This window comes from Leopardus geoffroyi, chromosome A3 (genome assembly GCF_018350155.1).
Source record: "Leopardus geoffroyi isolate Oge1 chromosome A3, O.geoffroyi_Oge1_pat1.0, whole genome shotgun sequence".
Classification (NCBI taxonomy): Eukaryota; Metazoa; Chordata; class Mammalia; order Carnivora; family Felidae; genus Leopardus; species Leopardus geoffroyi.
In genome coordinates, this window is record NC_059336.1 from 68,272,143 (window position 1) to 68,286,223 (window position 14,081).

Here is a 14,081-nt window from a genome sequence, read left to right on the forward strand (position 1 = left end):
AGCCTTCTACTAAGAAATGTTTTTGAAGCCTTAGGACATACAAAGTGTTGAAAAAAATGAGATCACTTTAATTTTATTTTAGGTATCTCGCTGTGTCAGTATAGGCTGATGAATAAAGTCATGAGGTCGAAATGCACAAGCTGTGTTTGAGGTTTGAGGAAGTTGAGGTTTTAAGCTAGCTGCCCTATCTCTGGGATTATTGCTGTGTCAGCTCAGCTTAACGATTTATATCACTACTGGAATGTCCTGTCTGATGCTGAACACCCAATGAGGGTCAGTCACACCTGCTGGATTGAATTTGATTAAGGTGGATTATTTTTGATATCTGATATTCCTGTCTTTAGAACAATTTCTATGCAATTATAGGGCTTCTTGGGGATGAGGTGTATCTAATAGTCTAGTCATCTAGTACATGTCAGTTCTAAGCAGGGCAACAGCTAACCCATGTAGGAATATACCTTGAGCAGAGAGCTCCCCAGCTCTATTGCTTCCCTGTTTTCCTCGGTGAGCTCTGCTCCATTGAGTGCCCTATCTCTCAATTCCTGTGAGTGTTGAATATCCTCAAGAAGGTAAACCCTGAAGACTGCAGGTTTTATTTTAAAAACATTTTTTAATGTTTATTTATTTTTAAGATAGAGCATGAGTGGGGGAGGGGCAGAGAGAGAGGGAGACACATAATCTGAAGCAACTCCAGGCTCTGAGCTGTCAGCACAGAGCCCGACGCAGGGCTAGAACCCATGGACCGTGAGATGGTGACTTGAGCTGAAGTTGGACGCTTAACCAACTGAGCCATCCAGGCATCCCAAGATTGCAGGATTTAAACCAGGCTGTCATCCAACTGGGGGTCCTTACACTTAGGAATTAGAGTTCACAGGAGCCATCATCTCCTTTGAGAAAAACTCCTTACTTAACCCACAGATAGGGAAACCAAGATACCAAGAGATACAGTGATTTAATCAAGATTGCACAGTAAGTTTATATCAAAGCTAGCCCTCAAGCCCAGGATTCTGAGCACCTTCCTCTAAGCAGGTGGTGTAATTGCTGAGACATATTCCCACTCTCTCTGCTCTGTGTTTCCTTTATTAATGGATTTCTTTCTTCTTCAGACCTCAGCAAGTATTCTTAAATGGGGTGAAAGAACCAAGAGGAAAAATTGAATGGCTTTAAGAAGGAGAAAAGCATGTAACCTGAGGGGTTGCTTTCTTATGATGAAAAAATCATTCCTTTCTGTGTAATCCATCTTTCTTTTGCTGTATTCACTGGTATTAAAGTCCTGAGTTCTGGCTGCTGCTCTGGTGAAGAACACATTTTCCTGGCCCTAGAGACCTGGGAGATGGGGTCAAGAGCCTTCAAAGGAATAGTGGGTTACTTTATTAAAAATTTTTTTAAACATAATTTATTGTCAAGTTAGCTAACATAGAGTGTATCCAGTGTGCTCTTGGCTTCATGAGTAGATTCCCATGATTAATCGATTATATACAGCATCCAGTGCTCATCCCAACAAGTGCCCTCCTCAATGCCCATCACCAATTTCCCCCTCTCCTCTGCCACCCCCCTCAACCTGCAGTTTGCCTCCCTCTCTGTTTGAAACTATTTTTCCCCTCCTTTTCCCCCAAGGTCTTCTGTTAAGTTTCTCAAATTAAGAGTGGGTTACTTTAAACATGGCAGAATTTATTCTGCTTTTTAATACTGTGCCTAATTTTTTTTTTAACGTTTATTTATTTTTGATGTGCCTAATTTTGAGAAAAGCCTGATTGGGGATACAACTACATTAAACTAGCTCAGTAAGGAGTTAATGCTTGCATTAGCAAAGGAGTCTTCTCCTTTCAAAGGAAATCTTCAGTGCTATAAACTTTTCTGATGCTTGTAAATGTTGATACATCAATTACCACTTGTCAGCATGGCTTGGAAAAGAGAAGTCTAGAGAATCTTGAACACAAATGTTAGGCCCTGTTGTCAATTAAAAATTATTCAGAAATAATAGACAACATCCCTGAGAAAGAATAGGTATCAGCAGAGAAAATCAGTTTGGTTTATAAAAACTCCACTCACAGGTACTTTGGAGCAATGCCCTGTAGAAGAAAAAGTGAGGACTGCTTAGATTGACCTTATGCTCTTTTCATTAACCATACTCTGAAAGGTCCCTCACTATTAGGAAATAAAATAGGAGGAGGTGCAGAAAGTTTTCTGGCTTCTAGGCACAGAGCATCACACTGGATGTGATGTGAGGCTGCTGACCACAGCCTATTTGAGGCACTCACACACAGCACTGTTAGGTACGTACATTTTCTCCAGGTCCCCAAATCCCAAGAATGCTCCTTTTGGGATGACTCGAAGTTTGGTGAGGACAAACCTCCTGAAAAGAGAGTAGACATAAAATATCACAACCTATCCATTCACTGATAAGTAATTGCCTAATGTGTAGTATCAGCCAACAGCCAACATATACTAAGTGCTTGTCATTTAGTAGTAGTTGCAATTGCTTTCACATGATCTCTCTTCATCCTCCCCACAAAGCAGTGATGCCCATTTTGCATTAAGAGGGAACAGGTTTAATGAGGTTTGTAGATTTGCCCAGGGTCACTTGGCTGATACATGGCAGAGCTGGAATATGAACACTTTCATCATCAGTACTCCATGTTGCCCTCCCATAGCTTGTGTGAGGCCTCTTTTCTTTCTCTAGTCCAATCCCCAAAACCTCTTCCCTTGCCATTCTTAGCTGACCTTGCTTCCTAATTCAAAGAGAAGATGAACCTAATAGAAGAGAACTTCATGCTCTCACATGGCTTGTAGCCACTAAGCCATCTGCACCTGAAGCCATACCCTGCCTTCCCTCCTGTTACCATGGGTGACCAGGACTCTGGACCTGGCTGAGAATAGTGCCTCCAATCCACATCAGATCTCCTCTCCTCTCTTCTTGTTGAGGTAACCACACAGTAATTTCCCCCTTTCTTGGGTACATTTTATTCACCTATGTTTGCTTCTCTACTGAGTCCTGCCCATCAGTATACAAATATGCCATAATTTATTTCATCAAAAAAACTCTACTCTCAACGTCAGCCACCTTCAGTTTTTGCCATTTTCTTCTACTTGAAATATTTGTTTCCCTCTTCCACAAAGTTTGTTCCAGTGGCTCCTCATCTCCTCCAGGAAAAAACCCACATTGTATACAGTGATGTATGGATTTCCCTGCTCTCCGTTTCCACAGACCCTGTACTCTCCATTTTGACAGTTTTCCCCTTTGCTTCTCTTGTTCTTTTCACAGTACTCTCTTGCTAGTTCTTGGACATGCCAGGTTCCTTCTTGCCTGTGTTTCTGCATTTGTAATTCTCCGCGCTCCGGGCAGCGCTCCTCTCTCAGATATCCTCATGGCCACCGCCTCCAGTCTGCTGTTTGCTCAAATGTCACTTGTTTAGTGATGCTTTTTCTAACCACCCTATTTAAAATGACAACCTCCCCTACTTTGCCCCTGGCTCTCTTTCCTGCTCAGAGTTTTCTTCACAACACTTCTGACATTTTGTACATTATATTTATTTATTTATTTATTTACGTATTCACATATGTATTTATCTCTAGCCTATAACTAGAATACAGACTCAGTGAAGGCAGGAATTTTTGTATGATTTGTCTACTACTGTCTACCGAATGCCCTCAAACAGTGTCTGGTATGTGGCAAGTACTCAAATTTTATCTTGAATGGCTATTAATCAGTCTGAGAGTTCTAGGCTTGAGAGTGGAATTATAAGTGACCCTTTTGGAATCTCTGTGACAAGAATACTATTCCTTCCTCTGGCTTTCTCTTGCTTTGTAACTGATTAGTAGGTACTTTCCCCCACTCCTCCCCGAATCTTTCCTTCCACAAGGCGGTGTTTCAGCAGGAATGAAATAAGCACTGAGGAGTTGGATAGTTTTGCAAACCTGTATTACTTCATTCTCTTATTACTTATTGGTGTTAGTGAAACTCCTATTGCAGATGAAATTATCCCGGCAAACGATATTTTACTTTAACTTTGTTTACTTGCCTTTGGCTGTCAGGTGCACCAGCTCTATGGGGAGAAAGCATGAGAGAGAATCTTAAGTGCCGTTTTTGCTTTGGAGGAGTTTGTATATGTGGAAAGGTAAAGCCAGAAATGTTGGAATACCAGAAAACAGTTGTGGGATACAGTTGATGTAATAACTATAAATGTTATGCAAATATTGAAGTGAGAAAGATCCTAAAGTACATAAATACATAAAAGGAAGATTGGAAGAGGTGGGTGAATTTGAGCCTGGACTTCAAAACCATCAGGTCATACTAAACCCATGTAAATAAAAAGAGATATAAATTAAGATTAAGGACTATGTACCTGGGAGACTGTCAACTTCTAGAACTCCCATCTGAAAAGAATCAAAGTTAAGGTACTCATTTAATCTTTTTAAAAAATATTTTTACATGTATTTATTCATTTATTATATATAATTTATTGTCAAGTTGGTTTCCATACAACACCCAGTGCTCATCCCAACAGGTGCCCTCCTCAATGCCCATCAACCATTTTCCCCTCTCCTCCACCTCCCATCAACCCTCAGTTTGTTCTCAGTATTTAAGAGTCTCTTGTGGTTTGCACTCATTTTGTCTTAAGTAACATAGACAAGTCCCTTTTGTTTCTATCACTCTTTTGTTCCTATTATCACAAGACAGAAGAATGATGAAAACAAACTTGAAAAAGCAAATACTAAGTCAACTAGATAGTGCTTTTTGATTCAACCCTAGTAGCATACAAGTTTTCTATAAACACTTATGCCTAAATGTTTCCAACCTATTAACCTAATTAAAGCCTTTTTTTAAAGACACAGTCTTGACTTCCATTTACCGAAATGTTATGAACTAGATAACTTGAAGATATTTTCACTAAAATTGTCCAGAAGTCTTCTATAAATCATAATAAATATTGCTTTAATTGCATAGTTGTGCTTATAAGAAAGTATGAGAAATCCCCAGGGGCCCAAAGTAAAACAACTGAAGACCAAATGGAACCCTGAGTGGTGAATGCAAACAGAATTCTAAAAGGATAAATTGAAGCCAAACTATTCAGGGAGGAGGTCAGTTTCTGGACTTGGTAGTGAAGGACTTGTGTTTTGATGCTAAGATGTCGTGTGAGATGAGATATACAAGATGAAACGTAAAGATTTATTTCTCTGTGCTGTCTATTTAACTGTCTCATGCATTCTAGAAAATAAAAGGGGCAGAAAATGGGAGACAGGCAATTTTTAATGAATTAACATCTGGAAATTTCCATAATTTATAAAAGACCTAAATCTCAGATTTTGAAACCTCAAGTCCTAGGAAGGAAAACAAAAATAAATCTACTTCCAGATACCTCTGAATTAAAACTGTGGAGTCAAAAGAAAAACTATTTTAAATAAAAACAGAAATAGACCTATTATCTTCAAATAAAAATAATCAGCAAACTTTGTAAAAATATCTTCATAATTAGAGAAAATACTGCCTGGTTAGAATCCTATACCCAGAAATAAACATTCAAATGTGAGGATGAAATAAAGATATTTTAGACAAATTTAGTTAGTCATTAATGAAATTTCAGCAAAGGAATTCCTTTAGAGAAATAAAGTATAATCTGGTAGGAAGGCACAAAAACAAGAAGGAATAGTGAACAGAGAAATCAGTGTTCCTTATTGAATAGGTGGGTTTTCATAATGGTTGGAAAACTCACCTATTCAACAAAGAACAATGAAAAAAATATTGACCAAGAATTAGGTCACAAAGCAATTGGTATAGAACAAATAATTGTCTTTGATGTGGTGCATTTAAATTACTTAGAAATTAGTTAAAAGAGATAATAATTAACAGCCTCCCTCCAACAACACATGTACAAACATCTAGAAAGTAAAAACTAAATCAAAACAAAACCCCACTCTTTTAAGTCGCACATGGGTCACAGAAGAAATTACATAATAATTAGGAATTATTTGGAATTGAGCTGTAATGAAAATACAACATGAAACTTCAGGGATGCAGCTAAGCTGCCATGTACAGAGAAGTTAAGGGCTTTAAATTATTTTACCCAAAATGGAAATAAAAAAGATGAAATTTCACAAGCTACATTTCAACACAGTGAATAAACAAAGCAACAACAGAACAGTGGAAACAGAAAACTATAAAGTCGGTAGTTCTTTATTGCATTTCTGGGTAGAACTTACAGTACAAACTCAAAAGTCATTTCATAAGACAGTTGGGAAAATGAGGGACTGTTGAGATAGAGGTATTTTGTGAAGATAAACACTCAGCCAGACATTAAAACTTGATGTATAGATACAGTTTAACCTATACTAACTTGTTTCATTATAAAAGATTAAGTTTCAGGGCTCCTGGGTGGCTCATTCGGTTAAGTGTCCGACTGGCTCAGGTCATGATCTCACTGTTAGTGAGTCTGAGCCCGGCATAGGGCTCTGTGCTGACAGCTCAGAGTCTGGAGTTGGTTTGGATTATGTATCTGCCTCTTTCTCTGCCCTTCTGTCTCTCTCTCTTTCTCTCTCTCTCTCTCTCTCTCTCTCTCAAAAATAAGCATGAAAAAATATTTAGAAAATTAAAAGATTTTCTTCATAAGTTTATTGCTAACATGAGTAAGGAGTTTTCTTAGAATATTGAAAGGTTTATCAGAATAGTTTCAAGGACTTTGACTTAACTTTACCACTAAAAATGATTGTTAGAGAAAAGTACATTTATCTGAATGTTTGTTGAATGAAAACATTAGTCACTTAAAGTTGCAAACCCTTCTTACAGGTCTGTTTTAACCAGCAACTTTGTGATAATTGATTGATTATGATTTTACTGATCTAGCTCTAATTAATGAAGTTTTGTTGAGATTTCCTTTAAATCAGGAGTACTGGTAAAGGCATTATTTTTGATGAATTTTCATATTTATTTACTTATGATTTTTTAAATGTAATGTTTATTTGTTTTGAGAGAGAGAGAGAGAGAGAGAGAGAGAGAGACAGACAGACAGACAGACACATAGGAAGACAGAATCCCAAGCAGGCTCTGCTCTATGAGAGTTTCTCATAGAGCAGAGCCTGATGCAGGGCTTGAACTCATAAACCTTGAGATGATGACCTGAGCTGAAATCAAGACTCAGACACTGAACCAACTGAGCCCCTAAGTTTTCATTATAGAGATAAGGTAAGTGAGAACCTAAGAGATTAACTTTAAAACACATTTCAAAATTTAACTTTGACTTGAGAGAAGAAACCTAAAGAGAATAGAAAAAAATAATAGAGTAGAAATTAAAGATTATAATGGAGAAGATCAATAAACTCAAAAGCTAATTTTTTAGAAAGATCAATAGAATAAAAAAAAATCTGTCCACTTCAACCAAGGGAAAAAAAAAAACAAACGAAAGCAACAACAACAACAAAAAAACAATGAGAGTTATGAAAAATGGCACCTAGGTAAAGACATTAGTTTTGTTTTTGTTGTTGTTTGTTTGTTTTTTGAGGTATAACTGACACAATGCTGCATTAGTTTCAGGTGTCCAACATAGTGAATCAACAATTTCCATCCACACATACCAAAACAAAAAAACTTGTTTGTTGCCTTTTCATTTTGTTGGTGGTTTCCTTCAGAGAAGCAGGATTTAAATTAGAGAGCCCTAGGAACAATTTCAAAGCATTAAATTAAAAAAAAATCAGGCAATATGGATAATTTTCCTTGAGATATATACTTACCAAAATTGATTAATGAAGATATAGAAAAACTGAATGAATCTAAAACTGTTAATAAATTGGGTTTGTAGTTTAAAACCCATCCACCCCAAAACAAGGTTAACATGATATGATTTTATTTATTTGTTGATTGATTGATTGAATAAGAGAGAGAGCAGGGGAGGGACATGGAAAGAGGGAGAGGGAAAGACTCCCAAGCAGGCTCTGCACTGTCAGCGCAGAGCCCAACAAGGGGCTTGATACCACAAACGGTGAGATGATCACCTGAGCTGAAATCAAGAGTCGGACTCTTAACTGACTGAGCCACCCTTATGCCCCAGTATCATATCATTTTAGAAGTAAATTATGCCTTTTTAGAATAATAGAAAATCTCAATCTTATACAAACTATTCCAGGGACCAAGAAAAGAGGGAATGTTCTCAAACCCATTTTGTGTGGCTTGTATAACATCAGTAATAACATCAGACAGGGACAATAAAAGAGTAGAAAGATTAGGCCAATCTCACTTATTAATGTAAATGGAAAAATCTGAAATAGTATAATAGCAATATGTTCTCAATAGAGGCTAAATAAATAATGTTGCCAGTTTGAGTTTGTCCTAGAATTCAAGGGTTGTTAAATATTAGAAAATGCTGGTAAAACTTCCACATTGAGAAATTAAAAGAGAAAAACCACATGATTTTCTTAATAGGCATAGAAAATATATTTAATAAAAAATTTCATTCATGATAAAACTTTTTGACAAACAAGGAAAAGGAGGAATATTCTTAAACTGTAAGGAATAAAAATCTATCAAACACTACGATAAATATCACAATTGTGAAGTATTAGATATATTCTTTTTAAAATTAGGAATGAGACAAGGATGTTTACCATTACCTCATCCATTCAGTACTGTGTTAGATGTACTAGCCTAGACAGTTAAGAGAAGAAGAAAAAAAAATCAGTATTATCGATGAAAAACTCTCATCTATAGGTAACATTATTGTCTGCACAAATAACTCTCCTTTAAGAGGTTAGGAGTAGAACTAATGAGAAAGTCTAGCAAGGTAACTGGCTGTATAATTAGTGCACAAAATAATTTGCATTCTTAGATTATCTTAAAGTGTATCAATTATAATAGCCATAAAACTTATTCAATAAAAGAAATATAAGAAAAAAAAATGTTTAGGGTTGTATGGAGAATAATCAAATACTTAACTGGAAAACCTTTTGAAAAACAAACCCCGGACAAACAGAAATGCCTCAGTTTTACATGGGAAGTTCTCAACATTGTGAAGGTATTGTTTTTTTTTTTTTTAATTTTTTAAATGTTTATTTATTTATTTTAAAATTTTTAATGTTTATTTTTGAGAGAGAAAGAGAGACTGACAGACAGCATGAGTGGGGGAGGGGCAGAGAGAGAGGGAGACACAGAATCCGAAGCAGGCTCCAGGTTCTGAGCTGTCAGCACAGAGCCGGATTTGGGCTCGAACCCATGGACCATGAGATCATGACCTAAGCCGAAGTTGGATGCCCAGCCAACTGAGTCACCCAAGTACCCCGTGAAGGTATTGGTTTTAATCTACATTAGTATATAAATTAAGCATATGACACATCTGAGGCACAATAGCCTTTTCTTTTGTTTTCTTTTCTTTCTTTTTTCTTTTTCCTTTTTTTTTTTTTTTTTTGGTATATGTGAATGGAACTTAGACCAGGTGATTAATATTCATATGGAAGAACATTCAGAGTATAGCCAGAACAATTATGAAGATGTAAAACAAGATTGGGGGAATTGACATTCCAGGCAATATAAATTTTAGAAATTAAATGTGATTAAAATGCTGTGGTATTGACAGGGATTAAGAAGTTAGGGCAGTGGAAGAGAATAAAGATTACAAAAATAGATGATAAACAAAAGGAAATGGCAAATGACAGAGTAACATTAAAAATCAGTGGAGGAAAATGTGAAATAATCAACCAGAGATGCTGAAACTATGCTTGTAGAAAAAGATAACATTACCATACTAACGTCTCAGTTCCAGGCTTACTAAAGATCTAAATGGGAAAAATCAAAGGTTTAAAACTCCTAAAACTTTTAAATATAACACAGAAAACTGTACACCAAAATCAAAAAGTTGATACCCTGGACTATATTAACTTAAAATTTCTGTTAAACAGATACATAAACGAATGAGAAGATAAGCTGTGGACTGGGGAAAGATATCTGCAATACATACAACTAACGAAGTGTTAGCATCCAGAATATAAAGAACTTTACAAAATAATAAAAATACAGCGCAGTAGAAAAATTGGCAAAATATAAACAGGAAACTTTTATAAGAGGAAATGCAAACAACCAGTAAACATATTAAAAGATGCTCAACTTCATTAGCAGTCAGGAAAATGGAAATTTAAACAATAATTAGATACCATTATACATCATCATATTGGCAAACATCAAAAGGAAAACCTCACAATAATACTGCTGGAGAGGCCATGGAAAAATAGGGCATTTTCTACACTCTTGATGGAAGGGTAATTTGCTAGGAGTACTTTCAGTAGCCATGGGCAATATGTGTTAAATTCAAAGATACAAATGTCTTTGAACTTAGCTATTCCATGTCTTTCTGCTACATGTGTACCCGGAGACAGGTAAAAGATTAATTACTGCAACATAATTTATGATAGTAAAAAATCAGAAATGAATGGTCATGAACAAGAGCATGAATAAATATTAATAAACTGTTATATATTGAACCACAGTCAATTATAAAGCCAAGTTATAAAGCAATGGAAAGAAATGAACTGACTAGAGCTGCATGCAACAATCTGAAGAAATCTCTAAAGCATAATATTGAAGGAAAAAGCCAGTGCCATATACATGCAGTATGTATAGAATATGATTTTTATAAAGGCTACCCTGCAAAATAGCATATTGTTGCAAATAAATCATATCTTTTTATTCTGTATTTTTGAGTTTTGGATATCTTGGAGTTTTGATGACTCTGGAGGGCGTACTCCTACCAGCTCTAGCTAATTCCTCCAGATGGCAAACAAGCGGCCTGTGAGTGTGCTTTTATATACAAACCAACTAATTCAGAGTCAATAGGGCCAACCACCTTCCCCAAGGCCCCCTTACAGTCTATTCTCTTGCCCTAATCATTCCATGGCAGCCCTACACCCCAGAGTCCTTGGAATTTTATTTAAACCAGATGATCCTAAACCTGCTTACGCTGTTTCATCAGTTCCTTCCCATGGAAGCCACAATAAAGGCTCTTGCCATATTTCCCCTGACCCAGCTCCCTCTGCCTCCTGGTGCTTCCCTATGTGCCCCTACATAGTGTGGGGTCTGTGAGTATAACAGTGTATCTTTTCAAGATCAGTTGTCTCCTGATCTGTTTGCCTCTGTCCTTTCCTGAATAATAAAACCTATATTGTAAAACATGCTTAGAGATGCATATATATTTATCAAAAGGAAAATTTGAGAATGATCAACACCTAAATAAGCAAAGTATTATTTCTTCTGTGAAAAAAGGACCGGGACACAGCCATATCTAAAATATTTTGTATTTTTAAAAACCATCTGAACAGTTATGACCAAAAGTTAAGATTAAGCAAAGCTGGGTTGGGTGTTTTATGAGTGTTGATTATATTATTCTCTACACTTCATACTTAAAATATTTCATAATTTTTCAAGATTGAAATTTTCACCAGGCCATATCCAAAGCATCATTTATTTGTTTTTAAATGGAGGGAGTGATTTAAAAGTATCATCATATTGTTCTTGTCAGATGGCACCTCTCTTCTGTAAGGGGGCATAAAGGGTCTGAATGATTTCTCTAAAAACGCACAATTCATCAAAATGGCTCTGAAAAGAAAATTTTCTTGAGTATATTGCAGTTTATTTAATGTCTCTTCCATGATAAATGGAGTAGGTGGGATTTACTTTTTTTCTTCCCTGAAATTGGAAGCTTTAGGATTCCCTTGAACTCTGTCTCTGTTAGAAGCAATTCATATCTTGGGCAGTCCATTCACCCTTGGCCAAATTTAATTTCCCTTTTTGGCTTAAAGGAGAATAGTTTAAAAGATCCCATAAAAAGCTTGCTGGAATCCTGGAAAACAGCCAATATTCTTTTTGAGAAAGCTGCCTTTTTATGATGGCCCAAGTGTAAATGACACTAGGCTCTGTGTTCTTTGAATTTCACACAAGTTTAAAAATTAAAGCGAGAACAGCTTGGCAAAGGATATACAAAAAGAAATTGATCATCTTCCTGACCTCAAAATGCCAAGAGTTTTTGAGCTTCACACTCTTTAGATCAAACTCTTACTCTAATTAACTTTCTGGGAATGTGTTTAGGAAAACTATCCAAAGAGGTGGATTGAACTAAATGAGCAAAGCACCCAGAAAAAAATAGATTTTAAATAACTTGATTTGACTGTTTACCGTGATCCAGCAGACAGCTATACCACAGTCCAAATCATTCATGTATCTAATTGGTTGCATTTCTTCTTATTTTACACATGGGTCTTGAAGCCAGTGGGGCAGGGAAGAGCAGGAAGGAAGAGATTGGAAAATAGGAAGGGGTTATTTCCATATATTTTGACTTTAAGTTACTTTATTTTTCTAGAACCTCTTCACATTTTCACATGAATCTTAACTGTCTAGATGTGAGGTGCTCTGTCACTGTAAATATGGAGAAATGGGTTCAGCTGGCATTAGCCCTTCACCCACCTTCAGGCAGTGTAAGGAAATGCCAAGGATTCTTTGGGAGTTGCAGGGTCTCCCATGAGGATTTCTTGGGATAGAGTTGTGAGTGTTCTTTGTGTCCCTTTTCCACGGTGTGGAGTGGGTCCTTGTTCTTCATCTTAAGTCAAATGTGGGAGGTAATAGAACCAGTTAAGGGGGTTAACATGTATTTCCTGCAATTTGGAGGAGATAACAAAGACTGGAACATGACCCAATTCTGACCTCTAAAGATAGGAAGTATCCAGTTGCTTTGGGAGAGAGTTGTAGTTTTATAGACAATGGTGTGGATTTCCCATGAGCCAGACCTACAGCCAGCAGAAGGGAGCTAAACTGCTTATAGTGAGAAAGATGGGCTTGCCTGTACAGTGAACTGACCCCAAATGTGGGCTGCTGGAAGCTGATGGGAGGGGGAAATGTTCTTCTGCAGATGGAGACTTCTAGCAGGAGGGATCCTGAGCAGCCCATATATGCTCCAGTGACAATAAGAATTGGCATTTGAATATCAGCAACACCCAGAGGGTCCAGACAGCCACTCTGGCCTCAGAGTAGGATGCAGTACCTTCCCAGCCAGTTTGTATCCCTCCTAGACCCAACCCACATGAGGCCAAAGAGAGCGGCAATTGGGGAAAAAGGGAAATGAGGAAAGACAAAACTCTTTCTTCCTCAGTCGGGGGTTTCTGGGTATGAAGCAGTCCATAGGATAACACTGGACTTTGATTTATGAGGCTGGAACATCTATGATGCCTGCCCCAAATTTCTCTCCAGTGCGGAAAAAGGAGGCAACAAAGTGATTTTGCCTGGCAGTTGTAGTGAAGAAGAAAGTTGCTTTCTGGTGGTACCCTACTGAATCTATCTTGATCAATATGATAACTGAATTGGTAAAAACTTTACCCAAGCCATCCTGTGTAATTGCTTTATTGGTGAGAGAAAAAGTGCTGGGAACTTGAATAGGGCAAGGAATAGAAAGGCATGGAAAGCATTCTTACTCGTACTTCCTGTCCTTAATTAACTCATGGGCTGATGGTGAGCAATTCAGGACAGAGTGGATAATTGGGCTTTCCCTTTTGGCACGGTTTATGGGAGCCAAGAAACATTTCAACTCAGGGGTCTGGCCTTAGTAATTGTCTCATAATACCAAAGTGGCTGGCTACAGGACTGGAGTTCCATTTGTCTTGAGTTTCCATAGAGTATCTATTTGGTTAAACTTGCAGATAATCTCTCTGAGGCAGACACTGCCATATGCCGTTGTGTCAACTCACAATACGTGATTTCTTCTTTAGAAGAAAAAAAAAATTTATAAGACAGAAACTCATGAGGCAGGTACCACTCCAAACCCAGCTCCAATGACACCTCACTGATCCCTGAGTCCCTCTGATTTTTCCCTCAACAACATTTCCAGAGTGGTAATTCTTCACTTTTATCATCTTCCAGTGAACAGGGCTTTCTAAGAGCTAGTTTGAATCTGCTTTCCTTTTATTTCCATTCATGTCCTCTTATCTCAACATCTGTGCTGGGCTGATAAAAGGGATGTAGGCACTATTGCTAACTGTATATCACTGCTGACTTTATCTCCTCTTCTGTACAACCTTTACATCAAGGTTGTGGAGACTTTCTTTTTCTGGCTCCCTCC

At 37.2% G+C, this 14,081-nt stretch overlaps 1 protein-coding gene across 3 annotated transcripts in view; it reads right to left on the reverse strand.

Annotated features, from left to right (window-relative positions):
- FSHR (follicle stimulating hormone receptor) overlaps positions 1-14,081 on the reverse strand; it is a 174,595-nt gene that overhangs the window by 93,145 nt on the left and 67,369 nt on the right. For all 3 annotated transcript variants that reach the window (XM_045445999.1, XM_045445998.1, XM_045445997.1), the window contains exon 2: positions 2,285-2,356. In XM_045445999.1, the coding sequence (XP_045301955.1) occupies positions 2,285-2,356 (72 nt within the window). The remainder of the gene's footprint in view (positions 1-2,284; positions 2,357-14,081) is intronic.